The following is a 16,685-nucleotide window of genomic DNA, read 5'->3' on the forward strand; positions in this document are numbered from 1 at the left end:
TCAGACACCCAAACACACACATGTTCTTTGAGCCATTATTTCCACTCCATTTAATTTATCCTGGGGAATAATTAAGGATGTGAAGAAAGAGTTAGCAAAATTATTTACTACAGGAAAATATTAAAAACAAAGTACACATCAACCAATAGGGTATTTATTAAATAAATTCTAGTCCCTGCATTCAGATGCAGATAATTTAAGATACTGGTGCAAAAGAGTATTTTACCTTCTTTCCACCCAACCCCTAAGGGGCATATATATGCCTATCGATATTAGGCTTCCCCACACAATGACTTGGGGGGCCCTCTATCTAGAAGGAATCTCCAAAGGGGGACACAAATTTGGTCTGTGGAAGCCCCCAGGTGATCCTGATGTCCCTCACTAGGTTGACTATTACTGATGTAAAATTGTATTTGTTGGTACAGAGAGATGTCTGGGATGCTTGATTAAAACAAGCATACAGTATGATATCATTTCTGAGAAATACTTTTATGCAAGGGGAACAGTATGGAAGAATGTATACAAAGATACTAACCACAGATAATAATTCCTTCACTTTGCCTGTTTGATTTTTCTATTTCTTCAATAATGACTACAGACTAATTGCATAATGAAACATTTTTTCTAAATAATAAGAGGACAAAAATCGATTAAAATAAAAATTTGCAGGAGGCACCTAGGTGGCTCCGTTGGTTAAGCATCTGGCACTTGATCTCAGCTCCGGTCTTGATCTCGTGAGTTCGGGCCCCACACTGGGCTCCATGCTGGGGGTGGAACCTACTTAAAAATAAATAAATAAATAAATAAATAAATAAATAAAGTTAAAATATGCACAGGAAATTTGTTTCACATTATTTCGTACAAACTATTGCATTCTCTGATTTCAAAAAATGGCAAATATTGGTAAAAATTTTATATACACTCTTATTTTGAAGGAATTGGGCACTGTAGATACTTTGTGTCTTCTTACTCAAGAATCATCAGACAAATTTTCAAATCGTTGAAAATCGATGGCAATTATTGATTCTATCAGTGGCTGACTTTCACCTCCTTTTTTTATTTCCTAGAAAAATTGAATTTAATCATTTCCTGACAGAAGGATGCAATTTCCACTGACCTTTCTTTTACACCTTGGTGAGTATTAGTCGTCAAAATCCATGTTCTGCTTGTATTGAATTGCTCTAAAATATTCAGTAAAAATATTTTAAAACCTGTCCACCTCTTTTTCTGTACTACTATATATTTTCATGGTTTTTGTGCTGTATCATTGTGTCAAGCAACTAGACATGTCAACTCCCACATGTTTACTACCCACACATAGCTGTTTCGATCCTCTTTCGTGGGATATAGTATTATCAGCAGATAATTAAGTAAATTTACTAAAGAAAGTAGACATGGTTTCAGATTCTTAATTTAAAAACATAATGCATTTTAATTTCTTTTTAATTTTTTTAATGTTTATTTTTAAGAGGGAGAGAGACACTGAGAGTGTGAGTTGGGGAGGGGCAGAGAGAGAGGGAGACACAGAATCCAAAGCAGGCTCCAGGACAGAGCCTGACACGGGGCTCGAACCCATAAACCACGAGATCATGAGCTGAGCCGAAGTTGATGCTCAACCGACTGAGCCACCCCGGTGCCCCAATGCATTTTAATTTTTAAGCATAAATCTGTTTTGAATGTAGCACTTGTCCCAGTAACGAGACACAATTGCTTGTGAAGAATTTACAGGCAAAATTCCCTCTGACTAAGCAGCGGCTCTTTGCTAAACCTCCATGCGTCTGCTGTCTTTAATAAGCTGAGAATAATTTACATTAGTCATCGAGAGGATGTTTCCAACAATTACTCTCTTTGATCCTGACTTTTCAATAACCGCCCTGCTTCTGGTTCCTAAGTACTAACTAAATTGCTTAGAATCTTCTCTTCAAAGATTCATGCTGAGTTTCTTCATGGCAGCAAACTTTAAGAATCTCATTCTCTAATTTTGCAATTCCCAAGCCCTGAGGCAATCTCCCCGTTAGATTTGCTGGTGATGGACAAAAGAAGAATACCTCGAAATAGAAAATGCTCATTTGTTCTCTGCTGAAAATTCTCTGCCACCGAGAGGTGAGCCGCAAGCCAGTGGGAGCAGAGACTGGTGACACTGCGTCCCCCAGGACAATGAAGCTTAGATCTGGCCTCAGATGGCCAGAGAAGAGTTGTTGCAATCTATATCTGCCTCGGATGCTCTCTTTGGAACTAAACTAGTGTTCAAAATCAGAAGCAGCTACTGAGAATCGCTGAATCTCCATTAGGATAACTTCCTCACATTTTGCCAAAATTCTAAACCATTGCACAGTGGCTCAGATTCCCTCCTCATTCAGGAGACCCTTCTCTCAGGATGAAAGAGCTTCAAAACTAAATTCACCTGGGCAGAACAAAGTCCTCACTGCAGTAGATCCTGAGTTTCTAAATGTAAACTTACTCTGGTCTAGCCCAAATCTCTAGGGTCGCCTATGGTCAAACTACCACATCATGGTTACCATAATATATTACCATATATGGTTAATCCCGTATCATCGGTTGAACATTTTCTGGTTTGTAGTTCAACCATAGACAATTATATGAAAACTGGAGCCTATTGAAACACGTTGTCTTGCATTCTGACTAAGGAAGGTTAGGGAAAAGAATCCTAAAATGTGCATTGGCCCCAGGTTTTGGGAACTGGACACGAAGTACAAACCTTATCTAACATGCATTCTTTGTAAGTTTTCTTGCCCTTAATAAATGTGTGTTTGTGCATGTGTGTATATATGTGTGTTTACAGCCTCTAGAACTCTGAAGTGATCTCTAAAGCCTATGAAAACATCTCCTGTGTTTAAGAACATGAGAACGATATGCCAAGTTAGAGATTATATAATAATGGTTATTTCTACAAAATGATCCCTCACTTTACAGAACATTTGCTGTACCTTTTCTTTAAATGACCAGGTCTCCTAAGCTGGTGTTTACTAAGATCATATCTTCAAGTTGTATGTCGTCTTTGTAGAATGCATTGATTCTCTAAAGACACAAGCATCTTTTTTTTCTGAACCAATTCCAACTTGTTGCTGATGTGATAATCTGGCAGTTGAAAACTTCAACCCAGGAAGGGTACTGCTAAGGCTATCTGTGTTCAGGCATGAAGCTTTAACTGCTTAGGTTTCCAGCCACTTTGGGCCAAGTATTTGAGCCCGGAAATTCATATTTGCATTTAGAAAATTACATGAATAATAGTTCAATTTCCCTAAGTCCTGGGATACTTTTATTTCTGAAAAGTACACATCTGATCAAAACAAGTTAGGCCAAGTCGGGTTATAAAAACATGTTAGATCTCTCAGGCAGCAACCAATAAAAGAATTCAGGATGGAACTTGTCTAGAAGAATAAATCCCTGGAAGGGAAGTCTTAGCTAATCCACACATAGCATTAGCAGAGATTTTTATACCTGACTTGTTTTAAAAAGCCTCCGCCTACAGGAGCCCAAACTTCTGATTAGTTATTTATCTTACAGGTCAAGTCTAGGAAATAAAAGGAGATCTGGGCTTGGATTGTTGGGTGAATAAAAGGAAAAATCCATGTGAAGCAACTAGGACCATTTATTATACAATGAAATGAAAGTGGAGATGGAGCTCACTTTCATCACGTATCTGTCTTCAAGGAGAAAGCAGAGCTGTCCCTTTGTTCTGGAATGATGGTAATTTTGCAATGAGAGTGAAGACCGAAAATTCTTTGTCCAAACAGGTATTTGGCAACCTGCGTAGAAGGAGACATTACGTATCATATTCTTAGCTGTAGAGCTATGATCTGTTAATGCCTGATGATAATCACAAAATGACCAGATGACTAGAATAGTTCACGTGGGGACTGTGCACATAAGAGAAAAAACATTACTTTTCAGTGGCTTATGGTTTTGGAGGGCACGCTGAAGGAAAGAGATCCATTAAATGTGAAAGAAGACCACAAAAAATTCTTAGAGTTTTACAATTGAGAAAGCTGGAGAAAAACAAGCTTCTTCCACAGTTGGGAGTAATTTTCCATCTTCTGCCCATCCCCCTCACTCCTGTCTGCTGGAATCCGCTGTGCTTGGCATAAGTCTTCATGTCTCAAGGGTAAAGTATATAAGAACAGGTAGAGCGGGCTGTGTGTGTGTGTGTGTGTGTGTGTGTGTGTGTGTGTGTGTGTGATGTTGGTGGGGGATTTACTTGGTTCACCATCTAGAGGCCGATGGGGTAATTTTGAGGGGACAGAGGAATATTTGGGTTGTTCACTTTTTATTTTGAGATTACCGCAGGTTCTCATGTAGTTGTAGGAAATAATACAGAGAGATTCCCATATACCTTTCACCCAGTTTCCCTGGATGGTAACATCTTGCATGACAGTAGTGTAGTATCCCAATCAGGAAACTGACATTGTTATAGTCCTTGACCTTCTTCGGATTGCGCCAGTTTCACATGCATGTGTGTGTGTGTGTGTATTTAATTCTATACAATTTTATTCATGTGGTCATCATCAAAATTAAGATCCTGAACAGCTCCATTACCCTCCAGGAGCCCTACTACTACCCTTTTATATCCACACCTTCATCCCTACCTCCTAATCCCTGACAGCCACAAATCTCTTCTCCATTTCTAAAATTTTGTCATTCAAGAAATGGGGTCGTGCAGTGTATAACCACTTAAGATGGATTTTTTTCTGGGCTCCTGGGTGGCTCAGTTGGCTAAGCATCTGACTTAAGCTCAAGTCATGATCTTGCGGTCCATGAATTCGAGCCCCGCATCGGGGTCTGTGCTTTCAGATTCTGTGTCTCCCTCTCTGTTTGCACTCTCCTCTGCTTGCACTCTGTCTCTCTGTGTCTTTGTCTCTCTCCCTCTTTCTCTCTCTCTCAAAAATAAATAAAACATTTAAAAAATTTTAAAGATTGGGTTTTTTCCATTCAGTGTAATTCACAAGGTTTTAATTTTGATGAGGTCCAATTTACCAATTTTTCCCTTTTATGGAGCGTGTTCTTGTTGTTAATCCTGAAATTCTTCACCCCGTCCAAAGTCTCAAAGACTTTCTCCTATGTGTTATAAGAGTTTTATAGCTTTACAGTTTTATATTTTACGTTGAAGTCCATGACCCATTTTGTGTTAGTATTTGTATAAGGTGTGAGGTTTCGGTTATAGTTCATTTTTTTGTCTATGGATTTCCAGTTACTTGAAAGGCTAACCTTTCTCCATGGACCTGCCTTTGCACCTCAGAATGAGTTGGGCATATTTGTGTGGGTCTGGGACTCCCGAGGGGGCACGATCTGTTCCGTGGTGAATCTGAACCCAACAATCCAGGTTTTAAAGGAGGTCAATTGAATCTATGTGTTTTAAGAGAAAGTTATTTCCCAAGGATTTCTTAAATTCTCCAGTTGAGTTTGTACTAGTTAGAACAATAGGTAGAAGAGGCCACACTGAGATTTTCTTTCCTCAGGTCTGTGCATTAGTCTTTGTTATTTGCCCTAAGATGACACATAGAGAATTTCTAGTATATGGGGCTATCTTGGATCAGGCTTCCTAGATGCAGAGCCTGATGCATGGATTTGTGTTATTGAAGGAGGGCTCTGAGCAGTAAGAGACTAAGGAAAGTGGAGACAGGATGTGGTCCCAGCTAGAGTCTGGCTTCAATCTCCCCCTCCCCCCCCCATCCAAAATGTTCTGAGCATAAATTGCACCACACAGTTGATCCCAGGCTGATGTAATGGTGCCACAGCCTTTTGAACTGTGTCCCCATCAGTCACTGGCTATGGACTGGCCCAGGTGGGGATGTGAACACAGAAGGTATCACCTCCCAGGCTGAGAGATTTCCATTAGGCCAAGGGCACCAACAGCATCCACAACCAGATGGCCTTAATGATCAAGAAAACTGGCTTTAAAAATAAATGGGCTATTAACTTCCCAACTTAACCAGTTGCTTCTTTAAGCCTTCTGCTACCCTTAGACTGCCTTCTAAGTAGCTGTGTCTGTTATGTTCAAGGGTTGCTCAGTTTCACGAAAACCCACGATAAATGCCACAGGAGCGCCTGTCATCCTACCACTGGTGATCTCCTGGTGGGTCGCAGCGCACAGCTCACGGCTTCTTCTACCTGCGGGCTGGATGGAGCCCAGAAATACTGCATCCTCAGCTACCTTGAGGTAGGTTGGTCCTTTGTTTATTTGTTGGGACATTATTGAGTCGATGACATAGATTTTTCCAAGCATGGCAGGGGCCAGCCACGCAACATAAAAGGAGGACACATCACTCTTTCCTGAATATCAGAGGCACAGGTGATTCAATTCCTAGTCCAAGAAACCTTGATTAATCAGAAAATAGGGAAGATCTGCCACATCTATTTCTTGTTACCTTTAGAATTGGACAGAAGAGCCTCTTTAGTTCCGTCTTTGAAGGGAAGTAGTCTAAGATGTACTATTCTACTTAGCCACAGGAGGAACTCACAGGGAGCGAATTCAATTGACCCAGCAGTGAAGAGGGACGATCCCTCAGGGTCTCAAGGCCATTATACTGAATGTGGGTTCTCACTGTCCTGCGTTAGGTGGGGGGTGGGGGGGTGTGAACTTTGAATTGATTGCATGCCAGCCTCACAAAGCCACTTGGAAATTGTCTTGTCTAAAAGCCGTAAGATCCCAGTGTCAACAGATTTGGGGGTCTTTTTTCTTTCCCTTAAAGACCAGTTTTAGAAAAGGATCAGCTGCTTTATAGTTTTTTTCTTCTCTGTGCTCGGGGACCCAAACAAGCATCCAAGGTCATCTGAGTATCATACCTGCTGAAAAGCCCAAGGCAATCACGTCAACCCCTTAAATGAGAGGATGTGCAGGCGGGAAGTTGGACGGAAGCCCGATGTTAGAGGCCCAGGCTTTTCCACGTATTGTTCATTTAAAGCAACTCCTCGAGGTCTCTGGGAAATGCTTTGGATTCTAATTGGTTTCTAGTAAAAGAGGATGATTATAAATAAGTGAAGACAATACCTGAGGGCTTAGCACTGTTCTAAGTTTGGGAAGTACTTGTGTAAGAAAGCAACTTCTCTGTGTGTGCGAGGAAATGACACTGTAGACGTTTTGTTCAACTCTAGGCCAGGTGGGATGTGGCACCCTACACGTGACTTTCTAATTCCAGGTCCTCTGGACAAAGAAACGGTTCTCAACTCTAATATTAGATACTTTCCAACACTGGCGTTACACTTCTAGTTCTTAAACCACTGACATTTGCATACTGTTGTCCCAGCCAACTCATGACCTACTCTGGCAATGATTAGGAGTTAATATTCCTGTCTTCACCACCCAAAATAGAAGTAAATCAAACTTCAAGGTTTCTTTTGTCTCAAGAATCCCAGGAATCTTAAACTCATAGACCTGGGGGAAAGAAAAAATCTCAAGAAATCTTCAGGCTGACAAAGTGTTACAGGTAGGGCTGTAAGTCTCGGTCTACTTAAACATTTGCGTGTCATGAAGGAGGACTTGTTTCCCCATGATTATCTAAAAAATTGCTACCAAGCAACACCTTCTCCTCGGAAGCTTCAAATCAACATTGACCCGTAGTGTTACCCAAGTTGGGACTTCCACATCTCGTCATCACAACCAAACATCCCCAGTCAGGCTCGCCAAAGACTATGCTTCTAAGATATTGACAGTAAAGCGTTTCCCCCAGTAATTTCCATAGTAATACTGGACATCTTTTGAAGGCTTGACACCTTTTGGTGGAATCGTAAAGCTTCTGCTGCTCTTTTAGGGGCAAGTCTGGGGCAAGCCTCCCCATATGCAGAACAGATCTCACTTCCATTGCTCCTTAATTTTGAAAGGGCATTTTTTTTTTCGGGTATAAGACTTATGGTGGCCAGTGATTCTAAAAAGATTATATGGATCTCTTGAAAGGCTGGTCTACTTTGACAGACTCTAGCTGAAATAGTCCTCAAAATCACCATGCATTCATTTGGCAAATTTTATCCAGCCTCTACAATATGTGAGACACTGTTCTAGGTCAGGAGGATATGGCCTTATACAAAACAAAGTCCCATGGGGCACCTGGGTGGCTCCGTTGGTTGGACGGCCGACTTCAGCTCCAGTCATGATCTCATAGCTCGTGCGTTTGAGCCCCCCATCGGGCTCTGTACTGACAGCTCAGAGCCTGGAGCCTGCTTCGGATTCTGTGTCTCCCTCTCTCTCTCTGCCCCTGCCCTGCTCATGCTCTGTCTCTGTCTCTCAAAAATAAATAAATGTTAAGAAAAAATGTTAAGAAAACAACAAAGTCCCACCCTCATTGGACTTAAATTCTAATGATGGAGACAGACAATAAGCCAACAACTATATAATATAGTCTCAAGTGGTGGTAACGGCTTACAAGATATTATAAAGCAGGGTAAGGCATAGAGAGTGGTAGAGGCCATAAGGAGGTGGTGATATTTTAAGTAGAAGTCTCTCTGAGAGGATGGCCTTTAAACAGAGACCCAGAAGAAGGGAAGGAGCAAGAGATAGGAATATTTGAGGGTTGGAGGAGAGGGGAGCAGAGAATAGCTCGTGTCAAGATGGCAAGGCAATAGAGTTCCCGGTGAACTCAGGGAAGAGCAAGGAATGAGTGTAGCTAGAATTGAGTGAATCAAGGGAAGACTCGTGGAAGGAAAGGCAAAGAGATGGTCCTGGTCAGGTTGTATAGCCCTTGTAAGCAACGATCCGGACGTCAAATCGGTTTGCTGAACACCTACCGGCACATCTGTTATAGTCAACTTCCAGTATGGAGGATTATAATAAACAGTCCCCACTTCCTGGAAGTTTTGCAAAAATGCTCCTCCGGGGTCCCGCAAGTAGTAGTAGCCAGGAACAACTGTGCAAGCCATTGGAAGTCCTTTGGGAGTCTTTGGGGATTTCCTTGGGGGCTTTAAGTAAGTATGGCCACAAATGGGTGCATTAAATTAGGCAAACTCAAAGGCCACTCTTGGCTGTTGCAACCTTGGAAAGTCCATTCCAGGTAAAGTAATTCCAATTCACTAATAAGACCTTCCGGTCTGGAAGACAAGAGGGCAGGCCTCTCTGTTACGAGTATAATGAGAATCTTTTACAACATCCACACGGCGGTGATGGAGAGGTTTTGGTCATGGAACTTTTTCTACCAAAAACTATGTCTGAGAGAGAAAAAAAAGGATGGTTCCAGATAACCTGGTGGCCGAGTGTTACATTAGTTTCTTGCCAAATATTTGTTTTTGACTACAGAAAGTAATCCCTACTCGAAGAACGTATCCTGATTACTTCTCTACGGTTTAACATAACCTCCAGGTCACCTGCCTCTTGTGCAAGACAAAAATTAGTTCCGCATAAGTTTGCATTTTTGCCCCCAATGTACAAATTCATAAAATTTCTAGGTCCTAATTTTTATTTTGTCTGTTATTGTATTTAAGCACCTATTGATGGAAAAATTGATGTCCTGTTATTTCCTCTGCTTTTTATTTTTAGCCAGATTGAAAGACAAATATAGTAAGTACAGCTTGTTTTCAAATTGATATCAACAATAAGTAATTATGGGTCTTTATTTTTTACTGAAATGATGGTCTTTTCCAGGGGGAACAAAAATGTTTCATCTGTGACTCCAGATTTCCCTATGACCCATATACGCAATCCCAGAGCCACACCATTGAGAATGTCATTACAAGTTTTGAACCAGGGAGAGACAAGAAATGGTGGCAAGCTGAAAATGGTATGACTGAGTTCCTTTCCAGATTATCCATTTCTTTACGTTTTTAATCCAATATCTTTCTGTACGATCTCAACAATTTCACAGCAAGGAGTTATACTGGAATGGAAAAGTATCCCCTAGCACTGTTAAAGCCTGTATAAGAACAAACTTTATTTTCATTTCAGGAGAGATTATTTTCCTTGAGAGAAATCCGAGTGTATTTTAAGCACATAACTCTGAAAGCTTCACGCATTAACCCTAATATGAAACACACTCCTGTAAATGGAATTAACACTGCCAGGGGAAATCTGAGAGTTCCCACCCTGTGCTTTGTCCCTCGGCAACACATGCAGGAGAGAGGAAAAGAGCATTTCATTTCTTGCTGCAAGCCAAATATTTTAATATAAAAATTGAATTGAAAGGATAGTTGGCTACTGGCTGACGTTCTTTTCTGCCTGGATTTATGCCCTTCTCTGCTCACGAACAATTGTGATTTTGAAACTCGCATCGGCCCTGACCATCCATATTTCCTAGGTGCCCTGATCAGGTCCCAACTGGGGATGCCTCACGTCCAAACTCAGGCGTGGGCCTTACGTGCTTGAATGAATGTAGGCTGACTCACCCATGACAGCTCTCCTTCAGCACCAATCTGGAACCCTCACCCCACAAGATGATTCCCTTTGTTGCATCTCTATATGTTGTACCTGGGCTACAATCCCTCTATTCTCTTCAGATGCCTAAGCCTATTTCCCTCAGGGGGTTCTAGACCATTAGGGGAGTGTGGGAATAGTCAAAATATATAGGATCGTAACATATAAGGCAAGCAGAATATGAGGCTATTTTCCTATGCCTTCCATTGGACAAGCATGATTGGTGTGTCTACTAAAATGCCAATTCATGTTGGATCCTAATCCTGAATCTCTAGTTGGGCCCTCCTTAGTGCATGTATGCGATGCCTTTGCAGGAGCCATGTGCCTTCGCTCAGGCCATTTTTGCTTAGCAGCAATTTTAACCCACATGTCCAGCATTTGCTGCACATAGCCTCACAGGAGCGCCCCTCCACCAAAGCGGATCGCATAAAACAAGGGTTCTCAGCCAAGAACTTTTGAGAGGGGAAAGGCAATCTCCTTTCCAGAAAGGGTGAGGGACTCTTGACCCAGAGCCAGGAATGGGGCTGCCCTCTCAGTGGCGAACTCTCCCAAGTGATGCACCCACAAATAAAACTGCCTCCGGTTCATGCAGCCCGGTTACTGACTGCTCTCAGAGCTGCTGTCCAGTACGGGAGGGAGCCCAACGCCACATGCACTACCGGGCACTTAAAACACGGCTAGCCCACACTGAGATGTGACATCGGTATAAAACCATTCCAGGTTTCTAAGACTTACTTTGGAAAAAAAAATAGGCATTGGTAGTAGCAAAATAAAACATTATTATTTTTTTTAATATTGAGTACATGTTGAAATGAGATGGTTTTTGGTATATGGGGTTAAAAATATTAAAAGTCATTTCACCTGCTTGCTTTTATGTCTTTTAAATGTGGCTGCTAGGAAATTTGAAATGACACAGGTGGCTCATATTCTGTTCTTATGGGACAGTGCCGCTCTAGAGCGATCGGGGCTTCCTCGTGTCCAGCTGGGGGCCGGTCTTCCACATCCAGGCTGGAAGTGAATGGCAGCTAACTCTCTCAGGATAGGACTTTCTTCTCCTCAGCCCCAGAAGAGCTGCAGATTCTCACTCCCAGGGGAATATTCCAGGCTGTGTCTTACGCTAAGTGACAATAGAACTAGTCCAAGTGGTTATCAAGCAGATGCTGGAAGAAAAGGATGCTTCGATGTTCACCGTGCACCGGTTTCCCAGCGCACCTTTACGCACGTGCGCAGTCAGGTTGTGAGTTCAAGGAAATGAGCTCCCTCCCCACCAAGTGGTGGCACTTGCTGCTTAGGACCTATGGGAAATGGGCGAACTTCATCGGTGGTAGGTAACACTGCCACACAGTGGCCGTGTGCACCGCCACCATAACGTGCATGTGGGCACAGTCCGAGTAAAACCTGTACCGCTCTCAAATAGACCTTCTCCTGGGTGTGCAGTGTTCTGGGAAACCACTGTAAAAGACGAGGAAAGAGTGTTGATCCCCAGCCATGTAATTTCACACGTTTTTATTTTTTACAGACAAGCCACAGTGAAGGATTAAATAGGGGTAATTAGGGGTCTCTCAAAATCACTGATTCCTTCTTTCTGGATTTTTCTTCAGGTCTTGATCATGTCAGCATCAGATTGGACCTAGAGGCGTTATTTCAGTTCAGCCACCTTATTCTGACTTTTAAGGTACAGATGTGTGGGCTTGTCACCCCTTTTATCTACCTACCAAGTGCTGGGCTTACCCGGGATTTCACTTCCTTGCTTCTGGGTAGAGCACAAAATCTCTACTCGAACTCTGGGCAGAATTTGACTCTTTGTTCCTGAGTGGAAAACAAAACAAGTGAAAACTCTACTGCTCATTAATTAATAACTTATATGGTTAACAGAAGAAGGAAGGAAGGAAGGAAGGAAGGAAGGAAGGAAGGAAGGAAATCGTACAAGATAGAGCAAAGAGGAAAATGCCAAACCCTAGGGTGAGAGAGACCACAAGAGCTAGAAAAATGATTTTCAGGAGAAAAAAAAAAAGCAGAAACTGGACATTATTTTGGGAAACATGGAAAGATTGTGACCAAAAGAGGCAGAAAAATGAAAGGGTCTTTACTAAGGATACTTAGATGCCAGAGAAATCCTGTCCTGTAGTCATTCTCAAATATTTCATCAAAATTCTAATTTTGTTGTCAGCCCGGAAGCTGAGTTACAGTCAAAAAATAAATAAAATGAAAAATGAAAAAAACCCCACAAGTCTTTGGCCTCAAAGAGCTCACAGTCTAGTCAAGGATACAAACATATATAGAAATTTAAAATCATAATGCAAAATTGTCAGTGCGGGAACCGACATACAATCACAATGCTGATAGTTTCCTTGATGAGGCTAACGCTGCTGTAAGAAATCAGAATAAGCTTCACGGTAGATTCTGGAGGATGTGTAAGAGTTTGCCAGAGAAAAGGGTTCTTCTAGTCAAAGAAAACCACATACAAATTGCTGTAACATATCAGTTACACTGGCTTTTTAAAAAATTGATATGCTCTCCTTTGATGAATAATTCACACAGCCCATACACAGTTTTCAAATGGAACCAGATTCGAGGCAAAATATGCGCTCGTGACTGCTCGCCCACCGATTGGAAAGAGATTTCTGTGTGTTCATTGCATAACGGATTTCAAGAGATACAAATAAAGTTTGAAAAACTGAGATTTGGGAATACAAATATTCAGTCTGCAGTGGATAATGAAATCTGCCTTTGCGAAGCATTACAAGTTTCCCTCCCGTTTTCCTAGACTTTTCGGCCTGCTGCTATGTTAGTCGAACGTTCCACAGACTATGGACACACCTGGAAAGTGCTCAAATATTTTGCAAAAGACTGTGCTGCTTCCTTCCCCAATATCACTTCTGGCCAGGCCCAGGGAGTGGGAGACCTTGTCTGTGACTCCAAATATTCGGATATTGAACCCTCATCTGGTGGAGAGGTAGCATTTCCTTTCTTGGATTTCTCAGATAGAGGTTACACCATTTTTTTTTTCTAATGCGGTTCATTTAAATGAAAACAATTTAGGTAGTGTTTACTGAAATATAACTTGAGTTCTGTTGTTTTTGTTTTAGAGAAAGAGAGCATGAGCAGGAGAAAGGGTTGGGGGGGGCAGAAAGAGAGAGAGTGGGGAGAGAGAGAATTTCAAGCAGGCTCCACATTCAGCAGAGTCTGACATGGGGCTCAATCCCACGACCCTGGGATCATGACCTGAGCTGAAGTCCAGAGTCAGACGCTCAACTGACTGAGCCACCCATGGGCCTCTAGCTGTTGGGTTTTTTTTTTTTAATTTTTTTTTTTTAACATTTATTTATTTTTGAGACAGAGAGAGACAGAGCATGAACGGGGGAGGGTCAGAGAGAGAGGGAGACACAGAATCGGAAACAAGCTCCAGGATCTGAGCCATCAGCCCAGAGCCCGACACGGGGCTCGAACTCATGGACCGCGAGATCGTGACCTGGCTGAAGTCGGACGCTTAACCGACTGCGCCACCCAGGCGCCCCTAGCTGTTGGTTTTTAAAGCATGAACGTGTTTAAATTGAAATGAGTCCTGAAATAATTTCAAACTCAGATAAATAGTAAGCATCTTACAAGCAATACTCCTCCATGAGAGATTACATCACCTGCTGAGGGTAAGTGGGGACTAAGACCCAGGCTGGGCACTAGGACACAGGACACCCAGAGGAAGGAACATTTGTTTCTAGCCCTTGCTACATAGCTGTGTTATCTCATGCTCTGTAAACCACCACCCAGGCAGGATCTGCCAGGACCTTCCTCTGAGCAAAGCGGGTGACAGGCAGAAAGGCAGGGTAGGAGCGGGGTTGGGAGGTATGACTCTTATCAGGCAGAGTGAAAGTGTTGGTGGCAGAAGGTGTCTCTGGAATCCCCGGCCAGATCCAGTTGATGACCTACTGAATTGTGACCCCGTCCCTCCCTCCCAGCCCCAGTGCTATCACCTACATGGACCACGGGGGCATAAAGAACCAGAATGACTAAGACGTTTGATTCATTTCCATGTTGGAAATTCACAAGAGAACCCAAATAATAATCTGTATCCTACGCCAGCTGGGAGGCAATGGCTCAGCCTTTTTGTGAGGTCAGGATCTCTTCTTTAAGAGTATACTCTTTAAGAGTTACTCTTTAAGAGTAACAGGGCGCCCAGGTGGCTCCGTTGGTCGAGCATCCAACTTTTGATTTCAGCTCAGGTCTTGATCACAGGGTCATGAGTTCGGGCCCTCTGTTGGGCTCCATGCTGGGTGTGAAGCCTACTTAAAAAAAAAAAAGTATATTTCACAATGCTGTTTTGGGTGAAATGCTATACATTTACCTGCATTTGTTTTGCAGGTCGTTTTAAAGGTTTTGGATCCCAGGTTTGAAATAGAAAACCCCTACAGCCCCTACATCCAGGGTATGAGATACTCTCTATTCTTGCACAAATTCTTTTTCTAAAATTCTGTGTTGGGGGCATCCCTTTTCATTGCATGTCCATAGCCCATGAAGTGTGCTTTCCTTTGCTGTTATCATTTCTCCAGACCTTGTGACATTAACAAACCTGAGGATCAACTTCACCAAACTCCACACCCTGGGGGACACCTTGCTTGGAAGGAGGGAAAACGGTTCTCTGGATAACTACTACTACGCTCTGTCCAACATGGTGGTTGGGGGCAGCTGTTTTTGCCACGGCCACGCTAGCGAATGCGGCCCCGTGCAGAAAGTGCGGGGAGACGTTTTCAGCCCTCCTGGAATGGTAAGTCACTGATCGATCCCAGAGGGCAGCTGGCTCTCTTCCCTTTCCTTCGCGGCACTGGTGCCGAACGTGGATCAGAGCCTCTCCATGGGGATCCACAGTCGAAGTGACAGCTCTGTGTTGGGGCAGGGATCATTCAACCCGCAGTTCCTGCGGGCTCTTGCCCCAGATGATTCCATGAGCAGCATTTCTCATCTGTGAGCTCAGTAGCCCGTCGTGCTCCCTTCTTGTTTATTTGCTTTTTAGGGAATGGAGCTTTAGTGGTGAGGACCCTGTTTCGCGTGCATTCTCCCACAAAAAGGTCTCGAAGGTCTCTCGTGCGAGAGAGGGCGTACTCCACGCCGGGGTGTCCGAGGGGTGCCTGCCGCTGTAGAAATGGTCACTCCAGGTAGCACTCTTGTGCCAGGAATGGCTGTTCCTGGTGTTGATCTCTTCCATCCCTGGGACGAGTCTTAAAAGAGCGATGCGGTGGAAGAAATGCCTGTTTGCGCAGAGTCCTGAGGGTGTGTCTGCTACATAATTTTAAACTATGAGCCACAAGCAGACAAGGCTGGATGCCGAAACTCTGCACCTTCCCTGTCAGCCAGCTCCTATTTCCCCGGAAGTACGAGTTTCTTTGAACTTGGGTATACGGTGCATTTTGTGGACAAACCAAGAGAATCATACGCTTTGCTCCAGGTTCTTTCTGTTTTCCAACTCCCTCTTTCCCTTAACCACCCTTCCCCCCCCCCCCGCTTTCTCTCTCTCTCCCTCCCTGTCTTTCCCTCTCTCTGCCCCCTGATCCTGTCTCTCATTGTGTGTTGCCCTGAAACTAGAATTCAGAAATGCCAAAGAAAATGTAGATGGTTCCCGAACATCTTAAACTTTTTCCAAACGTGGAAGTTGGTTAAGGAGATAATAGAAGGTAGACAAGGAAAGCTAAGACCCGAAGAGGCACCTGGCGTGGTACTGCCTTTTCCACCTCGAGAACCCCAGCGTCCTCAGAGCAAAGCCCTCTTTTCACACCATGCAGGTTCACGGCCAGTGTGTCTGTCAGCACCATACAGATGGCCCAAACTGCGAGAGGTGCAAGGGCTTCTTCCAGGACGTTCCGTGGAGGCCAGCAGCAGGCCTCCAGGACAGCGCGTGCAGAGGTACGTGGGGAAGGTTCTCAGCCTGTGTCCTTAAGCTCGAACAACATCGAGTTCATTTCAGTGGAGCTGTGGGCATCAGAGGCCGCAAACTCGTGGCTCCCAGCTCCAATCGTGGGATATCCTAATGTGTCCCATTACCTCCCATAGATAGAAGACCAACTTCTCAGACCCTCACACCACAAAAGGCACGTTAATTCACAAAATGAAACCATCCGCGTGTTGTGTGGTCCCTTCCCTGAGGAGGGGCAGAGCCATGTAATGGCAACATCAGTGGGGACTAGATTTGGTACAGAGATCCCTACCCTTTTCCTGAAGAATCACCCATTCCGTGAACGCAGCCTTAAACACATGTCAGAGGACAGGAGAGGTGAGGACTGGGACAAACTTTGACAGGCTATTGTAGCTTTTATAAAATATTTAGGCTAATAAGGTAGAG

The 16,685-nt window shown here is 43.4% G+C and overlaps 1 protein-coding gene across 1 annotated transcript in view; it reads left to right on the forward strand.

Moving 5' to 3' along the window:
• The first annotated feature begins 1,063 nt into the window (after window positions 1-1,063).
• LAMB4 (laminin subunit beta 4) overlaps window positions 1,064-16,685 on the forward strand; it is a 99,934-nt gene continuing 84,312 nt past the window's right edge. Inside the window, exons 1-8 of the mRNA XM_043588590.1 lie at window positions 1,064-1,134; window positions 6,021-6,178; window positions 9,590-9,725; window positions 11,956-12,029; window positions 13,122-13,310; window positions 14,714-14,777; window positions 14,902-15,116; window positions 16,129-16,249. Coding sequence (XP_043444525.1) covers window positions 1,101-1,134; window positions 6,021-6,178; window positions 9,590-9,725; window positions 11,956-12,029; window positions 13,122-13,310; window positions 14,714-14,777; window positions 14,902-15,116; window positions 16,129-16,249 — 991 coding nt within the window. The 5' untranslated portion in view covers window positions 1,064-1,100. The remainder of the gene's footprint in view (window positions 1,135-6,020; window positions 6,179-9,589; window positions 9,726-11,955; window positions 12,030-13,121; window positions 13,311-14,713; window positions 14,778-14,901; window positions 15,117-16,128; window positions 16,250-16,685) is intronic.

The sequence above is a fragment of the Prionailurus bengalensis genome, chromosome A2 (genome assembly GCF_016509475.1).
Source record: "Prionailurus bengalensis isolate Pbe53 chromosome A2, Fcat_Pben_1.1_paternal_pri, whole genome shotgun sequence".
In the NCBI taxonomy this organism is placed as follows: Eukaryota; Metazoa; Chordata; class Mammalia; order Carnivora; family Felidae; genus Prionailurus; species Prionailurus bengalensis.